The following is a 20,328-nucleotide window of genomic DNA, read 5'->3' as shown; positions in this document are numbered from 1 at the left end:
CACCGGCGCGCACACAGGATGTTTTACGCACAAACATTGGACACACGGACGCTCGGGCCGTTCACTCTCAGCAGCGTCAAGCTCGTCACAGTCAGCCAGAACGATACCGGAAAGCAAGCGATTTTGCCTTCAAAATAAAAGTGCAATATTTGTTACTGTTGAAAATAATAACAAACAACATTTTAAAAAATAATAGTATTGTGTATTGTGTGTATATATATAAATACAAATAGTATTCCGTTTCAGTTGAATCAGTATATTATACATGGGGTGTAAAAATGATTATATTGTGGTACAGAATGCCTTGTTATATGGTGAATTTAAGGCTAAAAATAAAATTTGATGACTTAAACACATATATATGATTCCTGGATGACTGTATTCTTTATTTTCACTTTGGTACTTATAATAAATCAAAATAACGTCCCAACACACATTGGGCAACAGTCGTCAACGAGAGCTTTTATTTTGAAAATAAAATTGACCGGAAGTGTCTCCTTATCATTCTGGCGCGCTTGACACGTGACACTTTCGCCGTGCTCATAATTGTTTATGCGCTGTGTGGAGACACGTGCACGCGCCCGGTGGACAAGCGCCGACCGAGCGTGGACGCCGGTATAAAACAGAAGCGCCAGAATGTCACAAAAGTCTATGTAAAGAGGATTGGTGCGTGACGAGCGGTAAGGAGAGTGGAGAGCAGCCAGGTAAGCTCAGCGGGGAACGGGGAAACGGTGCGGGACTACTTGACTGTTAACAGAACTTTCCCACGGGATGGATTTACCGGAGGAAATGCTTATTATGGCTTTGGGTATTTTTTTAGTTTATATCAGGCTGTATGAATATTTTAATAATATTAATCCAGGTTGTGAAATTTTGACATTTTGACAGTAACAACTCAACTCTTGACATTATTGGCCTACTCATTAAAAATGCATATTATAACTTAATTTAAGTTTTTAAATTTTTAGATTAGAATTTTTTTTTCTTATGGTGTTATGCACTAAATGTAGTAATAAAGGCCTCTGGTTTATGTGGTTTATACAATTTGACTCTGTTTAGACCTCTGATCCATTGTTCTTGTTCTCTCTCTCTCTCTCTCTCTCTCTCCCTCTCTCTCTCTAGAATGAATAGAGCCACTAAAACCCACATGACCTCATCCATGTTCTTCCCTAGCATGGGAATGGCCCCTTTCTACAAGGTGAATTCACACACACATCACACACACCACACACACACATACACACACACACACACACGCGCACACACATACACACACACACACACACACACACACACACACACACCTTCACACGCCTCCTCTGTGCTCCTGTGTGCAGGTGTGTGTCTTTGAGCAGGAGCACTTCCAGGGCCGGTGTCAGGAGTTCACCTCCGAGTGCTGCAACATCCACGACTGCGGCCTGGACAACATCCGCTCCATCCGAGTGGAGAGTGGAGCGTGAGTCACACCCCCCCCCACCCTGTACGCCTGCAAGTCTGTGTGGATGGCTGTATGAGTATGTTAGTGAGTGAGTGTGTGTGTGTGTGTGTTTGTGTCTTTGTGAGAGAGAGGGAGAGAGAGAGAGAGAGAGAGAGAGACCAGGAATGGACCAGGTGCGTAAAGCATGTAAACCCTGAGGTCACTGACTCGCTCCCACAGTGCATTGTGTACACAGCATAGGTGTGAGGGTGGGTGGGTGGAGGGGTGGAGGGGTGGGGGGCAGTGGGTCGCCCCTCCCCTTTTTGTCCTAGCGGCCCTTTTCAGACTGAAACACCCAGATGGAGTTTGTAAAGGAGCATCGCTAACACCGATCACCTGAGGAGCGATAAGCTAAAAAAAGGGCAGGTAACCAGTGTGAAGGGCTTTTATACCGCAGTATTTCCACTACATGTAGGCTGGTCAAACCTGCTGCACATGCCTTAACTGTTGAATGCTTTCATCCTCTCCATAAAATCATACAGCTCTTGCTTCCCTCTCTCATCCACTGTGTGCGGAAAAAAAACGTAGAGCTTCTTTGGATGAAAAAAAACAGACAAAATTCGGAGAGATTCCAAACTGCACTGAGAAACAACTATCAGGGGCTGTAAACGTAATTTCAAACCCAGGCCAAAATCTGTTTCTCTTCTCTAATTTCCACACTGTTAACTGTATGATTACTTTTGGTCTGAATATCAGCCATAGTTTTTTTCTTTTGAAAAGCATGCCAAACTATCAATAAAGTGATTCTCAAAATGCTTCTTCTCTTCCAGCAGCCTAGTGCAGTTTCACCTGGAATTCTTCAAGGCCTCAAAAAGAGTTTGTCTCATATTAATTTGTGGATCAAGGTGGAAATTTCAATTATTGAACACCAACATTGTATAAACCAAGTAACTGAATTCAGGAATAACAATACTGATCGAGTGCTTTCTTATCTAGTATAGATACATGTTTTTAATTAGTTGCTGGAAAATTGAAAAGGAAACTATCTTGCCAAACAAAGAAACTATTTTTGGCATGGTCCTATTTGATATTTCAGAGTTGTTTAAGTTCAAATTGTATTTCATTTTATACCTATAATTTTTATATTTGATCACATAATCTGGGTGAGAGATGATACATGCAAGATTATAGCATTTTCTGCCATGAAAGGATATGTACATGCCACTGTCCAAACCTCAGTAACAGTAAAGGAGTTTCCGCTTTAGAGAATGTTGCCCCTGTCCCTTTCAGGGTCAGTGAACGCCACTGGGACCCGGTATTTTCTCCTCCACTTACTCTCTGTGTCCAAATTGGAAAGATCACTGTTGTTGTGTGAAAACCTTGTAACTCCAATTTTAGTGATTGTCATGTTGTAAATTCAACCGAAGGATTACATGCTCCTCTATGGGTTGAGAACATTTTCTGATCCACTGGGCTTATGGAAAACCTTTCAAAGCCAACTGAATAAATTCAAAAATGCTGTTTCAGCTTGACCGCCAAGCATATTTGAATTTTGAACAAAGCTTTATTTCTTAGTTCATGAAAAGTTGACATTTAGGAGATTTCGGTTTTAAAAGAGTTTTATTAAAAAAAAGAAAAAGAAATGATACATCCATTTTGAAAAAATGTTATCTAATGTTAACTGCTCATCTGTCTTTCATAGCAATCGTTTTATAAGACTACGAGTCACATTTTGTAAATACTGGATGTCTCATTTTGGAATGAAACATGCTGATATTTGGGCATTTTGCACTGTGGGACTATTATATAAAAAACTATTACATCAAAACAGCACATCTTTATGCACCTGGCCCATCATTGTTGCCTGTGACCACTAGAGGGACAAATCTGGTTCAATCTGAATTTGGACATCACCATGTATCATTTCACTCCGCCATGTTGACCCTGTCCCCCCCTCCCTCTGTCCAGCTGGGTCGGTTTCGAGCACCATGACTTCCAGGGCCAGCAGTTCATCCTGGAGAGGGGCGAGTACCCCCACTGGGACGCCTACAGCGGCTCCCTGTCCTACCACATGGAGCGCCTCATGTCCCTGCGCCCCATCTACTGTGCCGTGAGTACCTGCGGTGGGGGGTGGGGGGGGGTGGAGGGGTGAAGGGGTGGAGGGGGCGGTGGCGTGTGGGGAGAAGTGGGAGAAAGAGCAAGAAAGAAAGTACGGAAGAGAGAAGATAGTGAGTGGCAGAACGACAGAAGGAGGGAGCGGATCAAATGAGTGAGCTCAAAAATAGAAATATTGTGGAGCGTCTTCTCTCTGTGTTCGTCTGACAGTCTAACTCTTCCTCCCTCTCCCTCTGCACCCCTCCCTCCCTCCCTCCCTCCCCCTCTCCCTCCCCCCACCTCCCTCAGTCTCACCCTAGCAGCCGTATGACAATCTACGAGAGGGAGAACTTCATGGGCCGCTGTGCGGAGGTGTGTGATGACTACCCCTCCCTGCAGGCCATGGGCTGGTGCATGCCTGAGGTGGGCTCCATGCACGTGCAGTGCGGAGCGTAAGTCAACACACAGTCATACTTATACCACTCATACCGGTTCAGGCAATTTTAGGAAGCGGATTACCATCCCAAGCGTTCTTATGTTTGATAATCTGCCATTTCAGTTTCTTTGTTGTTAAAAAAAATAATCAGTTCTAGAGTAGGATTTATGACAGTGCGAGATCTTCTGGGATCTTCTTTCAACATAATGTATTGCCATTCTATCTTTAGTCATTAATGGTCCCTTGAATTTACTCCAATAATGGATCCATAACCTGAGTGAAGTCCAGAGCTAAAATGATATGTCCCTCCATGTCCCCTAAAATGTTATTCACCTCATGAAAGAAATGCAGGTCTTCCTTATTAGGTGCACAGATGTTGCATATGCCATTTCAGTTTCTTGAATCATTTTTCCCAGTTTACTTCTGAAAACAAGTCATCCTCAACCCTGATTTACACACTTTATAACTACTATCATGTGTACAACGTCACTGCTGAAGTGCTGCCACTCCATGTGTCTTTTCTTTTCTATTTTTTATGCCTGCATCTGTTTTTTATCCTCTCTCTTCACCTCCTTCATTTCTCACAAACCAATCAAGTGTTCAGAGACATCTGGAAATTGGCTCCATGCACTACAAAACCAAATCCCTTCATTTTTATCCCTGAAATGTCCTTAATTTCTCCATTGCATAAACATGAACTATCCATTAAAAATAACATAGCTTTTAAAAAAGTAAGGCTTACTATCGTGGGTGTTTAAGGGATTTTGTTCATGGGATTTTTTATACCTTTTATTCATGGTTGACAGGGTTATTAATGAGTTAATAAGGGAAAGTTCCTTTCTCCCTGAATTTTTCATTATATCTGAATGTGAAAAATGAACGGGGTGTTTCAGGAGGTTTATGGATTCTCCTGCATTAGTAACTCCCTTAATTTTAAAGGGGATTGTGGATGAATTAAGGGGTGAATTAATGTAAAATAATGTACATGTAAGGTTATTTTACATGTGAAGTAACCCATGAGATTCAAGCCTCACTCTGTCTCTCTCCAGCTTCGTGTGCTATGAGTACCCCGGCTACAGAGGCCAGCAGTACATCATGGAGTGCGAGAGGCACAGCGGAGACTACCAGCACTGGAGGAACTGGGGCTCCCACTGTCAGACCCCCAAGATCCAGTCCATCAGACGCATCCAGCACTAAGACGGGACGGCTCAGGACCGGCGGGGGCGACAGGGCGTCCCTCTGGGTTTAGGCTTAACGTCTGGATGCTGAGGCTTAGGACGCAAGCCTGGACTTGGGTTTGGTTCTGGGTTTTGGGCTTGCCTCATTACTCAGAACCATAACCACAACGCCTAACCAAGCCTTAAACACTTTACACTCGTCAGTCAGACAGCATCTACTTCTTCATCTTTATCCTCTTTAATTCTCTGTTGGATAGCTCACAGAGTATTTTTTTTTTTAGTACGACAAACAAAATAAAATTCAGATTCAGCGCATGAGAAGTCATTTTCATAATTCCTGTGTGAATGCGTGTGGCGAGAGAATGGCTGCCGTTTACAGTTCAGCGCATCTGTGAGTGAACAAAGGGGCATTAGTCCGCTAGCAGCAATAATTTCAGAGGAGAGAGAACAAAAGAGAAGAGGATGTGAGAGAGAGGGAGAAGGAAAGGTTACCAAGCACTAAACCCACGCTGACCTCAAACCGGTGCAACGTCATGTTTGCAATTTCACTTTGTGCGTGTGACCTTTCACTTCAGGTGGAAATTATTCAGGGAAGCGAAACTTGTCACGGGTTAAAGAGGGCATGAGCATGAAAAACTCTCCCAACAGGCCCTTCCACAGATGTACTCTACCTTTATAAATATGTAGGCAGACATATATCACTTCTCACTTACAATGAAACATGTTCATTTGGTCTTGTTATTGTTACTTGGCACTGGTCTCACTTTCAAGTTTCCATGGCGATAAGTTTTTGTCTTTCGTAACGCAACACCCACAGCAAGACAAGGGAAAGACAATCACAGACGGCAGAAGTCAGCTTCAAATGAATTTTTTGTACAAATGCAGCCAATGATTTCACACACTGTTGGTCTAATATGTTACATAAACAACAAAGTACTTCATGGGGATCAGTACAGTATAAAGTAGCACTGGCATCAGTTCACTAAAATTTCAAGAAGTGGATTTTCAGTACAAAAATGTTTAATCTCCATTATAGAATTTGGGTTATGTTCCATCTACTGATAACTGGGTTAATAATGTGTCTTATTGTAAATACTGTCTGAATTTGAAAGTGAACCAACACCAACTCTCATCTACATCAGTCTATAAAAAATCTGAAATATATCAGCATGAATATCTGACAGCTCACAGTCCTGAGTGGATTACAGCTTGGGCCTGCTTTTCTCTTAATGTTGCCTGACAGACTCGAACCAACTAAAATGTCCCAAAAGTGACACAGAAATCCAGGTGGGCTCAAGCTAATGCTCAGAGGTCCTTGCAGGGTATCTGCAGGTTTCAGGAACACTTTCTACTTTGGAATGGATTTTAAGGCCAATTTAAAAACCAAGATAAAGCAAACCCAGGCTATTTCCAATTGAACATTTAAGTTATGAATCTATAAATGAGTAGCATAAGACAAATTACACCAGGAAATTAACTGGCATGAATTGAACTTTATGTCAGTTAATTTCCTGGTGATATATATACTGGATATACAGTACAGTATGTTGCATTACACTACTAACCCTGTTATGTAAAAGTCAACATTCAGTGCAAATGCAAGCATTGTTGCATAGTGAAAAGATAAGACCTCTTATAACTGTACATAAGACATTTTGATACTTTTTAAGGCCTTAAATTAGGTAATTTTAAAGACTTTTTCAGACTAATTGAAACATGAGTTTACAAACATGCTCTACCCAGTCCTAGTTAGTTATCACTAAAACTCTAACTGAACAACAAGTAATCCTAAGATAAAGACACTTGAGCCAACAGAAACAGACCGTTTCTGAACCAGAAAGTTTCAAGCTTCTGACAATGTCTAAAGTTAGCTTACTAATGTGCACAAGTCAAGGTGTTGAATGTAAACATAGATATACTGTAGCTATGACTACACATGCAATTGAAGAACTATTTTATAACCACCAGTTTCCAGGCTCTTGAATCCATCAAAAGTGTTATTCTAAACACAACTTCACCCTGTAGTTAGAAATTCAATTCCTCATCCTCTTTCAGTGACTTTTCATTATTTCTTTGCAGATAAGTTCTCCAACCTAAAAGTTTGCAAATTACAAAGTAATTTTACTATCTAACCTTGAACCAAAGTAACTTTTTTGCCCTCTCACAATAATTGGTACCCTTTCATAAATATGAGCCACAAAAGCTGCAGCATATAAACCAAGAAATGAGCTGTCTGTAAAAGTATTTTTATCCATAGAGATGACCTTTAAGATTTTCCTCATTATTGTTCCATAACAGTTTATTTACAATCCGTTGTTATCTTTTATCTTGAAAAAAAAGGATCATTGTCTTAATTATTGTTGGATAGCTAATTACAGCTTTTATTTTGCATATTTTGTTTAGTATAGTATGTAGTATAAATGCTTCACGTATGACTCATCTTGATCGTGGCGTATCTTCACCCAGCGTCCAAAGACTCACAGAAGCAGCGTTTAGCTCTTAGCTTAGCTCTCTCTTTCCCTCCTGCATCTCTGTCCTCTTCTGTCCACTTTTCTCCCCTCCACTTCCCTCCTTCCTCCTCCCTCATCCTCCCTCATCTTCCCTCACGCTCTTCCTTCTCGCCCTCCTGCCCATGGGCGGCGTCCTCCTCCCGTCTCCGGCGGCACCCCCTGGCCCCTCCCCCCCTCCTGGCCTGGGCCCCTGCGCCTCGGCCCCGGTCCTCCCCGTCCGCTGCTCCCATCTCCTCCGCCTGCTGCTCTTCATCATCCCTCTCCCTCTCCTCCTGCTCCTCCTCCTCCTCCTCCTCTTCGTCCTCCTCGCTGTTCTCTGAGTCTGACTCATCGGAGTTGTCTTCTTCCAGGTAGCGGTAGCCTTTGACCTGAGGAAACAAATAATGTATTATAGTGATGACTGAGAGGAGGAGGCAGTGATGTGTGAGGCACTTGTGTCAAAAGTGCCTGCAGTAAAACTCGGCTACGGAGACCTCAGCAGCGACCTTCCGGTTTCCAGATGAAAACGTTCTCATAATGCCGCTGTGACTCGTCACGTGTTCGTCTGTAAGGTTTACACGTGCAGCTGGATTGACTCGGTTAGCTATGTCATGGAAGATCTCCGACTTTTTTACTACAGCGTTATCTCAAAGAAATGTGCGCTTGTTTTGCAGTTGTAGCACCGTGTCGCACATGAGGTTTTCCATCGTGGCTCACAGCAACATCTGTTACCATGGCGACGAAATTAAACGCAATTAACAGAGCTATGTGGCCAAAACCAACCATCACAATCATGGTAGTGTAAACTCATTGAAGGTATCAGGTATTCGATATATACCGAGGTGGACATTTTGGATTTACAAAATTTTTAAGGCCACATAACACCCAGGTTTAAACAGAGAAACTGATTTCTCTGTGTATTTTTACCAGGTACATTAGTGCACTGGTAATGTAATGTTAAATACATTTTTTGCAATACGTAGGTCACAGTAAGAGGGACTTTAATGTTTGAGCCGCAATGGAATAAAAGCCTCTTAACTCCTCACCTGAGTGCATTAAACACTCTGAAAGAGCACCAGTGGAGGTAATACAAATCTCCTAAATAGCACTCCACATTGGGGGTTTTTTTCCAACATGAATTTTACATTTTGTCAACAGGATATGTAAAGCAGCAGTATTTACAAACATGTTTCTTATTGTTTAAAGTGCTGAAATGTAAAAAAAACAAAACAAAACATAACACATATACAGTGCGATTCCTGACGCTTATTCTCACACGTCAAATGGACACCTATATACTGTTTGCAATGGAGGAAAGTGCCTTAAGTGCATGCATTTTTACCATGGATGGCCCCAGTGGAAATCAAACTCCGCACCTTAGTGGTTTTAGTCAACTCACTGAGCTAAACCAGTACACTTTCCCTATGGACTGTAAACAACATATTTTAATCATTCCTCAGTAGACAGAGGCATCTTTAGCAGTGATGTTTTCCCTTTGGATAAAGCAGGAAATAGGCTGTGACCTGGGTAGATCCAAGCGGTCACTCATACCAGACTGTGACTGGTTACCTTGTGCCGTGGGCGAGGGATGCGAGGCAGTCTGAACGGCACCTTCCTGGCCAGGCGGCGCTCCATCACCCAATAGCAGTAGCAGGCCAGCAGCAGAGTAGCCAATAGGATGGAGAGTTTGGCCTGAGGAGGAGGGAAGCAAGGAAATATGCATTTTTCCTCTAAACTCTCAGATTCTCAGATGTACTGTACTCTCCACAAGACAAGAGCACTGAGCAGTTGTCTTTTTTCACACAGTACAGAAAAACATTATCCAGAGAAGTGCAATTTCACACTGTGCAGTTATAATAGTATCTTTGTCTGAGTCTGTATAAGAAGAGCTCATTTCCAAAATGTTATCTGTTTTATGAAAAATCTTTACTGAAGTTCATCAAAATGTACGGGAACCACTCTGTAAAAGTGCAATATTGCATCAAACAAGGATGTTAGTAACATAATTTATTGTTACTTTCTGTTATACTTTATTGGTCGGTGTGAAGATGTCACTTTGTACTGTACTGTCCACAAGACAAGAACACAGTACCAAATACGGATACAAGTGCACAAACACACACACTTACTCCCTCTCAAAACACACACACACACACTCACCCTCATAGGCAGTTTGGACCAGAGGTAGACTATGAAAATGGCTATGGCCTGCCACCAGTGATAGATGGTGTAGACGAAGTCCAGACGCTCCTTGTCCTCATACAGCATACCGAGCAGAGCTGACAGACAGAGGGGAGTTCATACAGTCAGGACCGGATCAGTACAGACAGAACATGCACACCTGGATGTACCTGAATGCACATGTACACACATGCACTACCAGTCAAAAGTTTGGACACACCTGATTGAATATACTATGTTTATTTATTTATTTATTATCTTAAAGCCATTTTGGTCTAAAGGCTTATGCTTAAATGCTTGAAATTTGTTTTTTAGACAAATATAAATTGTGAAGTTGATCCTATGTATGAATTTCTTTCCAAAGCGTTTGCCTTTCCATCAAGGCAAAGGGCGGCTACTTTAAAGAATCTAAAATATAAGATAGTTTGGATCTGTCTAACACCTTTTTGGTCTTGATTCCATTTGTGTTATTTCATAGTTTTGATGTCTTTGATGTAGAAAGAAAAAAGTGTGTCCAAACTTTTGACCGGTAGTGTATATCAATTGTACTGCAGCACATTTATATTGCAGTGTTTGGTATAGAGTACAGTCTGTACATGTTTTTGTGCGATTATGTGTACATGCGTGTTGCTGCTGCTACTCACTGCTCAGGCCGGTCTTGTTGAGGGCCGTGCCGAGTCCCCAGAGCACAGACAGCACCAGAAGGGGGGCCAGGAGGTTTGGCTGGCCCCTGTATGGAGACCAACACAGGAGAACCACCAGCAGCACCAAATGCACGGCGGCGCCCCCTAGCAGAGAAACCCAGCGCGGGAGGCGCAGAAGAGAGAGAGAGAGGATGGAAAAGAGGGAACAGGAGAGGCCATAGACAACTATGAGGAGCCAGAGTCTCTTCAGGCCCAACACACATACACCATAGGACTGAAGGAAAGAAGGAAGGAAGGAGGGAAGGAAGGAAGGAAGGAAGAAAGAAAAAGAAAGAAAGAAAGAGCAAGTATGACAGGTAGGCAGGCAGACACACACACATACAAGAGTTGTTTAAAGCATGATATTGTCTCTGATATCTCTGTTATTTATGAATGTAAAAAATAAAAATGTAAAATGAAAATGAAATGAAACCATAAGACCCATATGAAACTGTCCATATCCACTGTCCCCATCACTAAATTGCAAATATGCACGTTTTAATTTGAGTCAGCTTTTACACTTGCACTTCTGCACTTCTGCAATTTCCCCCCTGAAAAAAGTACATAAAACTGGCCATGCAAGTAACAGCTACTCTCAGCTTAACAAAGTCCATTGACAGCTTTGTACCAGGGAGAGTCCACTGACGGCAAAGAGCACTTCAAAGCCGCTGTAGATGAAGAAGGGGCAGAGCAGGCGCAGCCGGTAGTCTCTCAGGTGTTTAAAAGGCAGCTGGAAGATGTTTCCCCAGCCGATGCTGCGCAGGTCGATCTCCTCTGTCGGCCGGTAAGCTGCTCCACACAACACCAGGAACTGTGGGTATAAACACAGAGCGATCGCTTTACTTCGAATCCTATTGGATGACTGGGACAGCTATAACATAACTCACCAAAACACACCACACCACAACACTGGCAACACAATCTAGTGAAGTACGACACTCAACAGGATGGGAATCCCTGAAAGTCTTCACAGCCCTCTAAGATCACCTTTGCCCACTGGCAGGAAAAAGTACAGCAGTAAGTGGTTTCTCTCTATTCATTCAGCAGCAGTGAGCAGCTGAAGCTAAGGGTCTGTGACTGCTGCTAAAAGAAATGTGAAAAGGAATGTATCACTGTAATCTAGCCCAATTCCCTGAAAAAACACAAACAACAGAACCGACCTTATGTATTATATCAAGCACCGAAGCAAGAATAGTTTTAGCACTGCAACCGGGCCTAGAAAGCTAGACTGGGACTAATTACCACCCACCACTGTTAGAAAAACAATTAAACTAAGAAAATAATTCAACTCAATATAACAGCAAACAATCTCTCTCTCCCTAGCGTGGTTGTTAAAGTTTGGGATTTTTCATTAGTTTTAATTTTTATATGCTAATTTTTATTTCAATTTCAGTTTAGCTTTAGTTCATTTTCAAAGTGGGTTTGGTAGTTTTAGTTCTAGTTTTAATATTTTTGGTAGGGCTGGTATTTTTTACAGGCATAATGATAGAACCCTAACCCTTTGCAAAAGGTATTGCATAATGCAAACATGTTTCCTTACATCCACAAATAATTTAAAGTTGGTACCATGTGGATTTGTGCTGCACAAAAGAAATGCACTAGCAGACACAACAGTTCAACTCATTTAGCTCAAAATAATCCCAAACAGGACTCTGGCGTTTCAATGGCTTTGTATTTAACACCTAGTTTTTTTCTTAGTTTTAGTGTTAGTTTACTATAATAACCTTGCTCCCCAGATTTAATTTCTCTTATTTATTTTCCCAGCACTTCACATGACCGCTCTCACCGCCACGGGAAGCACTATGGCACTGACTCATGTACTCCTTACTACTGGTTGCCTTTAACGTTGGCGAACTAGGAATTGAGGCTCATCTTATGTACAAGATTATATATGGCTTGACGACTCCTCCGCTCAGACAGTTTGTCAACATAAGAACAACTGCATATCGGTTCACCAGAGGTGCAGCACGAGGGGATTGCATTATCCCACTCAGGAAAAGTACTTTCAGTCAGTCTGCTTTCTCTGTTAAAGCTGCACTAGAATGGAACTCCATCCCAGCAAATATTAGAGAATTGGACACATACGGTTTATTTTGAGCTCATTTAAAGAAACGGTTAATTAGTACTCAGCTCTGTCAGCACTAAAACTCAGTTGCACCTTACTGTCCTCAGCCTGTCTGTGCTGAACTTCCCTTGCCGTCTGCTGTCACCTGTCGCTATCTTGCTATCGCCAGCCTGCCCTCATGTACCTGCATGCATGTCTTATTGTGGTTTTGCTTTTATTGTGTCAGACTGATTTATGTATTTTATACACTGTGCATGCTTTTTATGTCTGTGATTAACATTAATAATAATATTATTAAATAATATTATTGTTCTGCATGCTTATAAATGATCTCAATAACTTTAACATCTGTCCAGGGACTACAGATGAAAAATAGCCTCTTGGCTAACTCCGGCACATTTACAGCAATGTTTATTAATGTGCACTGTCCCTGTTAAATAAACCAACAAATAAATTCTACTACTCCAGAGTGCTGCACTCATTCTGAGTCGCTCAGGATAAGAGCATCAGCTAAATGGCTAAAATGAAAAATGTACTAAATGTAACGGAAACAAGCAGAGCAAAGCAGAACAGACAGAACAAGCCACACACAACCTGAACACATCAACTGTTGCAGGGTTGTGTGTGTGTGTGTGTGTGTGTGTGTGTGTGTGTGGGTGTCTTACGATGATCATGGCCAGGAAGGCAAAGCCCATTAGGACGCTCTCCACCTGGATGAGCAGCATGGAGCGCGGCAGCTTCGTCAGCACAGTGGTGTTGAAGCCCGGGATCACTCCTTTGATCTCCGCACCTAGCAGCGGAAGAGTGGAGATGAAGAGGCAGCGGGAGGGACAAGGAGTTTGGGTATATTAGAGAGGGAGAAGTGGAAAACAACTGACACCGTTTCAGTCCTGCGTGGATCTTCGTCAAACCAGACCTGATGACGCTGCATGTGTGAAAAACCAGCTCATACTGTGCAGGTTTTATCAACTTTCTACTGATTCACCCTCGACCCTTCAGAAATAGATAGACAACAATAAAAGTGAACTAAAGTTGCTCAAATGTGTAATGGAAAGTTGTGAGTAAAACTATCAGACACAGAACAGAGCAGCAGAAAGTTATAAATAAAACAAGGGCCTGTGTCTGATCATGGGTTTTGGAGTTTGTAGAAGTCTTTTTTTGGTTGTGTGTAAACTTCTATTCAGTGCTGGCTTCTATTGTTGTTGTTGACAATGAAAAGGAAGCACTGTTGCCAGAAATGAGACCTTTTTTCAAGCTCAGCATGCCAGAAAAACATTTCAGCTTCTGCAAAAAAATTTTGCACTTCACTAGTTTCATAGCAACAGTGGGAGGCCAGCCAGTGCTTCCCCAAGCACCCTGCTGCCTACAAAAAACAGCGTTTGGTGGACACAAAGTATTGTGTATTCATGCCTAAGCAACGTTTTTTATAAAGTCATGAGTCTACAGGGGAACGAAAACTGAGCTGTTGTCTTTTTTTCACACACTTCATACAGAAAAACAGTAACCAGAAAAGTTAAATTTTGCACTATACAGTTAAAATTAAGCTCATTGCCAAAATGCATCTGTTCTGAGAAAACTGTTGAGCTGAAGTTAATCATTCAATGTTAATATAGTTGTAATACTACAACCAAGCATAGTTACATAAGATAGTGTGGCTGCTACTACTACTCTTACTACTACTGCTAGCCCAAATACTACTAATGTTTCTTTTACTATGACTGCTAATACTACTACTACTACTATTATAACTACTGCTACTACAACTACAAAATATTATTACCTATTCTTCAATGTATGATAACTAAAGGACTGCTGGCTAAGAAATTAATTGCTTTAGTAATCAAAGTATTTAAACTTTTTCTAATTTCTAATGAATTCTTTCTAAGTTTCCACACTGAAGCAAGTTGAACAAATTTTCTACAGAAAATTTAACCTTTTTTGGGTGTGAAGATGGCACTTTTTTTTTACTTTTTTAATCTAATTTTGAAGTTGTTGAATCATGAGAGATGAATAGGGACAGGACAACAGCAGTGGAGGTGAAGTGACAGGTGTCTTTACCGCAGTACTTGACGTGCCAGAGAGTGTGGTTGTACGGATGCAGGTAGTCGTGGAGGAAGAGACGCATGGGGAACTCCGCAAAGACAAAACTCAGCTGATGAGGAAGAGAGAGCAGACATGGACTCATGTACATATTTGTTGATTTCTGCAGCTGTGCAAACATCTTTTCTGAAAAATTACACACAGCCCCACCATCCATCTGCACAGTGATTCTCAACCTTTTTCATATCAAGGACCCCTAATTTACTGCACATTAGAGCCACGGACCCCCATTTGATGAGATTTTGTCTCTCGGACCCAAATCTGAGAATATTTTTATTGTTAGATATAATTTTGTCCAGAATTCAATGACTATCTGTATTGTAGGTAGAGAGATAACAGTGACGCTATGATCAAAATAGTCATTCTTCTACATTCTCTAATTGTGTTCACAAATTAAATAATGGTGAAGTTTAACAATTCATCAATTCGCCGGCGACCCCCTGCAACCCCCTCAAGGACCCCTGGTGGTCCCTGGACCCCACGTTGAGAACCACTGACACAAGCTCACAAACAACATAAACTAACTTGAACTGTTGTGAAATGAAAGATGGTCTGACCGTTGAAGACTCACGTGGAAGATGACGTAGAAGACGGACTGGAAGATGATGATGTAGTTGTGGCACGCTCCTTTGGGAAGCTTCTTCTGCTCCTGCACGTGCTCCTCCTTGTAGTTGGCATACTCATAGTACTGCTGCGCCATCCTGTGTGTGAATGCGTGTGTGAATGTGTGCGTGTGTGGTGTGAGAATAGAGATAGACAATGAACAACAGTGAGAATACAGACATATTAACGGCAAAAAAACCAACTCTCAGCATGACTTAGATGTATTTACGCATGAAATGTGCAATAAATGATAATATGTGCAAACCACGTATGTGTGTGTATGCATGCATGTGTGTTTGAGGTGCGTGTGTGTGTGTATGTGTGTGTGTGTGTGTGTGTGTGTGTGTGTGTGTGGTGTGAGAATAGAGATAGACAATGAACAACAGTGAGAATACAGACATATTAACGGCAAAAAAAACAACTCTCAGCATGACTTAGATGTATTTACGCATGAAATGTGCAATAAATGATAATATGTGCAAACCACGTATGTGTGTGTATGCATGCATGTGTGTTTGAGGTGCGTGTGTATGTGTGTGTGTGTGTGTGTGTGTGGTATGAGAATAGAGATAGACAATGAACAACAGTGCGAATACAGACATATTAACGGCAAAAAAAAACAACTCTCAGCATGACTTAGATGTATTTACGCATGAAATGTGCAATACATGATAATATGTGCAAACCACGTGTGTGTGTGTGTGTGTGTGTGTGTGTGTGTGTGTGTGTAGTCATCTGTGCATGTTTATGTCTATGCACAATCACATAATTGAAAAACAGATGAATACACTCCAGGTTGAGCTGTAACTTGGTCCGTATTTATATTTATATATTTTTTATTTTATTTATTTTCTTAAAAGACAGCAGTAGTATAATCAATGATCAGTTGTTCCTAAGCTGCCTCTTCTGCCATCAGCCCCATTTGGAACGTGTCAGTGTGACATCTGAAGCATCACTCGTTACATCCATCTGACAGACACATTTCAACATATGGCTCATTTCACAGCACTGGTTTGAAGCAGATAGTGTGAGGTAAAGTGTAGGGGAGTATCAAGCCCCGGCAACATATGAACCACATCATACCCCATCCACCCCCCCCCCCCCCCACCCCCACCACCACCACCACCACCACCACCACCACCCTTCTCCCTCCTCTTCCTGTTTCTTACCTAGTGATGTAATTCCCCAAAGAGGCCCACAGCGGCACGATGGCTACACCAATAGCGACGGCCGACGGAACCAAGGTGTAGTAACGCTCCCAGTAATTGGTCGAGACAAAAAGTGCGTAGATTCCCGAAGCCAGGAACATCATCCACTTAGTGCCTAGAAACCTGTTAGAGAGAGAAAGAGAGGGTGATAGAAGGGGTGAGTCGTGAGTGCATCATGCATTCTGTTTCTGTGTGTGTGTGTGTGTGTGTGTGTCTGTGTCTACCTGATGAGTACAGGAGTGTACAGCAGGCCTATGATGGGCGTGACGTTGATGCCCATCAGCATCTTCTGGTCGATGTCCTCCAGTCCGAGGTTGCTGTACTTCACCTCCCGGTAGGTCACATCGTAATGTAGGATCAGCTGCATCTGCAGCAGGCCTGGTAACACACACACACACACACACACATACACACACAAATGATAAAAGTAAAAACATATTATCATAACATCATAACTTATTATCTGCCTGTTCGCAAGTCTGCCTGAATGTCTTCACCCTCCCTTTTACTATCTGTCATCTTACTCTCTCATCAAACACACACACACACACACACACACACACACACACACACACGGTCACATGACAACTGTCCACTTTCAGACACTTTATGAAGACTATGACACTTTATGTCACATCACTGCAGTAGCCATAACCTGCACTACATTATTATGTTCTTATGTTTTTTTGTTTTTTTTTTCCTTTTAACTTTTAATCCTATTCTGTATTTCAATTCCTTATTTATGTTTGTGAATTATATGTCCCTATTCTTTTTATACTGACAGGACCCAGCATACAAGCATTTCATTGCACTGTTTATGTTACATTACATTATGTCATTTAACAGACGGTTTTGCGCAAAGCGACTTATAATAACTACATTTTTTGTCAGCACCAGTCAAACGGACCATATGTTTACCTTGTGTATGCTGTGTATATGAGAAATAAACACACTTGAACACACACACACACACACACACACACACTCTTAAATCAATACCCACCCATGTATACACTGTATACGATCATGCCTCCAACACTGGCTGCCAGGACGTTCTTGATGACCCCCAGCCTCTTCCTCCTGTAGTACTTCCTCTCCTCCTCCTCTTCATCGTACTCTGCCTGTGGGCCCAGAAACTCCTCCATCTGACAGAAAAACAAACCAGGAGGGAAAAGGGAGGGGAAAAATGCAAAGAAGTGAGTTCAATGCTTAACAGTGATATAATTTGTAAGGGAAAAAAACTTGAGGGAGTCTTACAGGAGACAAGTACAGATTTTTATTTTTTTTTATTTTTTTGTGCCTTTTCCCTTCCAAACCGGCCGTAGAAGTCCACTGGACTCTAGCTTCTGTAGTGTTTTTAGACCACCTAAATACCAGTTTTTGTTGCGACAAAATCAATTTTAATTGTCTAAATGTTATCAGATCTCTTATTATAACCCCAATATTTCTGCTGCCGAGAGTCCAGAGTCCAAATAGCATAATTAATTCTGGGTTATAAAATAAAATGTTACACTTGTTTATGAATACATGTGTAAATTAAACGATTCAACAGATTTATCTACTCTAATATCACCCATTTATCGTTAAATAGTGTGTTAAAATGAGCTGAGATGTCAATTTTGCTGTGTCTGCCTGTAACTCGTTTGGCCTCCGTAGTCCTAATGATTGTATGCATGTGCACAGGAAAATACTTGCTAAATACGAACTGTACAGAGGCCAGAAGCTGCTGGTGTTGCTGGAGTTTACCTGTCCCTGAATGTTTCCCTCCTGGCCCACATTCAGCAGTTCGTTGATGCCGCCGTTAGGAGGCGCTGCAGGTTGCTCGGCCTCCCTGACCAGGTCTTCTCGGTCGGTTGCCTCCATCTGGTGGCCAATATGAGTCGGTGCATTGGATTAATTGACTGTAAACTGCATCTTCTTCCATAACCACACTGTACACCACGCTGCTATAATATCCCTATAGGGACTTGCCATGCCTGTGGCACTCAATAGAAGACTGTAGCTGCTCTCAAGATTGTGTTAAATGCTGATAAAACAAAATGTATGTTGTTTTCCCAAACCATATACATTGACTATGGTAATACTCAGATTTGTACTCTAAATGTTTAGAATACAAATCTAATTGGTACTCATTCAGAGTAGAAACTAAGGCTAGCCAGATCAGTAGGCTATCATCTTTTAAATCACTCCTCAAAACGTAGGCTACTTCCAAGAACAGACTTTCGCAAAATTCGCCTATTTTATTCATAGTTTTATGTTTTATTTGTTATTTTACCAGTTTATCCTCTCTGGTCTTCTTGATCCTAGAGGGCTCTCTCCACCTATCCGGTTTTGTTTTAAGTTTTATTCAGGTGTAATTGTTTTTTTGTGTTCATTTTATACTATTTTATCCGTGGTCCTCTCTTTTTATGATTCAGTAAAGCACTTGTAACTTGTAGGCTACAAGCTGTACAACTCAAGTTTTTTTTTTTTATAGATTTGATTGATATTGTTTTCTTATTATTTCGTTTTTTGTAACTTGGCACCGTTGTAAATGAGGGTCTTACACCCTCGAATGAAGGCTTTTAGGCTATAATAGTGCCTTATAAACTTAATGTACGCTATAGTAGGCTATCACTATAACATCCCTATGATATTGGGCCTACACTTACAAAATTGTAAACCTACATGGCCTAGTATGCTTTATCGTATCCTTACAAAATTGATAATAGACTTAGGCCTACTTCATGTCTTTTTTGTACAGATGCAGCATCCAGTTTGCCTTTCATGTATATGGGTGCAAAGCATAGGCTGGTTACATGTTACAGGTCTAAAAGGGCCTTATCATCATACAAAAAACAGTTAAAATTCACAATGCTAGCCTACAGAAAACGCAGCACTAATTCCCAGTGAGCTGTCAAAACAACAACATAGCCGAAATTTGGTGTATTTAGGCTGTTTAACAATTCAAGTTAGCTGTAAGAGCCTCAATATCACAGCAACAATACAAACTAATTTTCCTAGATTTCATCTTTAAAACATTTCCAGTTTACCTTATGAATCATTTTTTACCAATATCTGGCCACATTCCAAGGGATTCTCTAGAGAGTTGGCCATGGGTGCCAGGCACCCACAGCGCCCATTCACATTCTGCTTATGAGGACATCCTATGTTTATTTTTACAGTATGCTATGCTATGTTTATGCCTTGCACTGTCCTTGTCCACTTCATGTGAGGTCCTGTTATCTTTTCACCCAGTGTGACAGTAGACTACGGTCTGTGAAACTCTTTAAAGCTGGCAACGTGTCCCAACGAACAATCACTATATTACTATTTTTTGTTTTTGCACTATGCCAACAATACAAATTAATTTAAAATGTATTGCAACTGCTATCGTTGTCTACTTGTTATATCCTACTCTGTGCGGAATCATTTCACAGACAGCTACCCATGAATAAACACTTTTTCCCCATTTACAAACATAATGAAAAACACTTAGCCTACCATGTTTCCAGCATGGGGCGCCTCGCTGTTACCGGACTGGAAACCTGGGTTTCTACCTGGGTGTCTGTAAGACCGAAAGCACCGATCACTGATCACTGACCCATTCTCATGATCTGCAAACACAGTTCCCCTTTCTGGTGTAAGGGTGTCGGTATAAATAAAACTTTCGCGAGGGAAACGAAACTAGAGCCCGAATTCACTTCCTCATTGAATCGGCCAAACTGTTTGTCTTAAAGGTGCAGAGTCAGTTTGTAAAGCCCTGATGTGTTTTCTCCTGCATTTCCCTCTCTTTAATTGTTTTAATCCAGTAATTTCATGTAAAACACTTTGAGTTACATTATATGTCTGTATGATGCTATAAAAATAAAGTTATTGTTATTATTAATGCTGG

General features: G+C 41.5%; 2 protein-coding genes across 2 annotated transcripts; one reads left to right on the top strand and one right to left on the bottom strand.

The window, feature by feature from the left end:
• The first annotated feature begins 621 nt into the window (after window positions 1–621).
• LOC139642630 (beta-crystallin A1-like) lies at window positions 622–5,352 on the top strand. Its single transcript, XM_071517556.1, has 6 exons — window positions 622–704; window positions 1,123–1,198; window positions 1,338–1,456; window positions 3,386–3,527; window positions 3,821–3,963; window positions 4,997–5,352. Exons 2-6 carry the CDS (start codon window positions 1,124–1,126, stop codon window positions 5,142–5,144), a joined length of 627 nt encoding a protein of 208 aa, XP_071373657.1. The 5' UTR covers window positions 622–704; window position 1,123; the 3' UTR covers window positions 5,145–5,352.
• Window positions 5,353–5,977: 625 nt separating this feature from the next.
• On the bottom strand, window positions 5,978–20,118 carry unc93b1 (unc-93 homolog B1, TLR signaling regulator). The gene is made up of 13 exons (XM_071517533.1): window positions 19,938–20,118; window positions 18,201–18,317; window positions 17,458–17,599; window positions 16,679–16,832; window positions 16,416–16,577; window positions 15,215–15,344; window positions 14,602–14,695; window positions 13,209–13,333; window positions 11,107–11,289; window positions 10,440–10,713; window positions 9,775–9,893; window positions 9,184–9,306; window positions 5,978–8,003 (listed from the first exon to the last, which is right to left on the bottom strand). Exons 1-13 carry the CDS (start codon window positions 19,938–19,940, stop codon window positions 7,719–7,721), a joined length of 1,911 nt encoding a protein of 636 aa, XP_071373634.1. The 5' UTR covers window positions 19,941–20,118; the 3' UTR covers window positions 5,978–7,718.
• Window positions 20,119–20,328: the final 210 nt, after the last annotated feature.

Source organism: Centroberyx affinis, unplaced genomic scaffold (genome assembly GCF_046629955.1).
Source record: "Centroberyx affinis isolate AG114_WGS23_722 - 3 ecotype Tasmania unplaced genomic scaffold, CSIRO-AGI_Caff_v1 ptg000501l_1, whole genome shotgun sequence".
Lineage (NCBI taxonomy): Eukaryota > Metazoa > Chordata > Actinopteri > Beryciformes > Berycidae > Centroberyx > Centroberyx affinis.
This window is presented reverse-complemented; position numbering and strand designations above follow the sequence as displayed.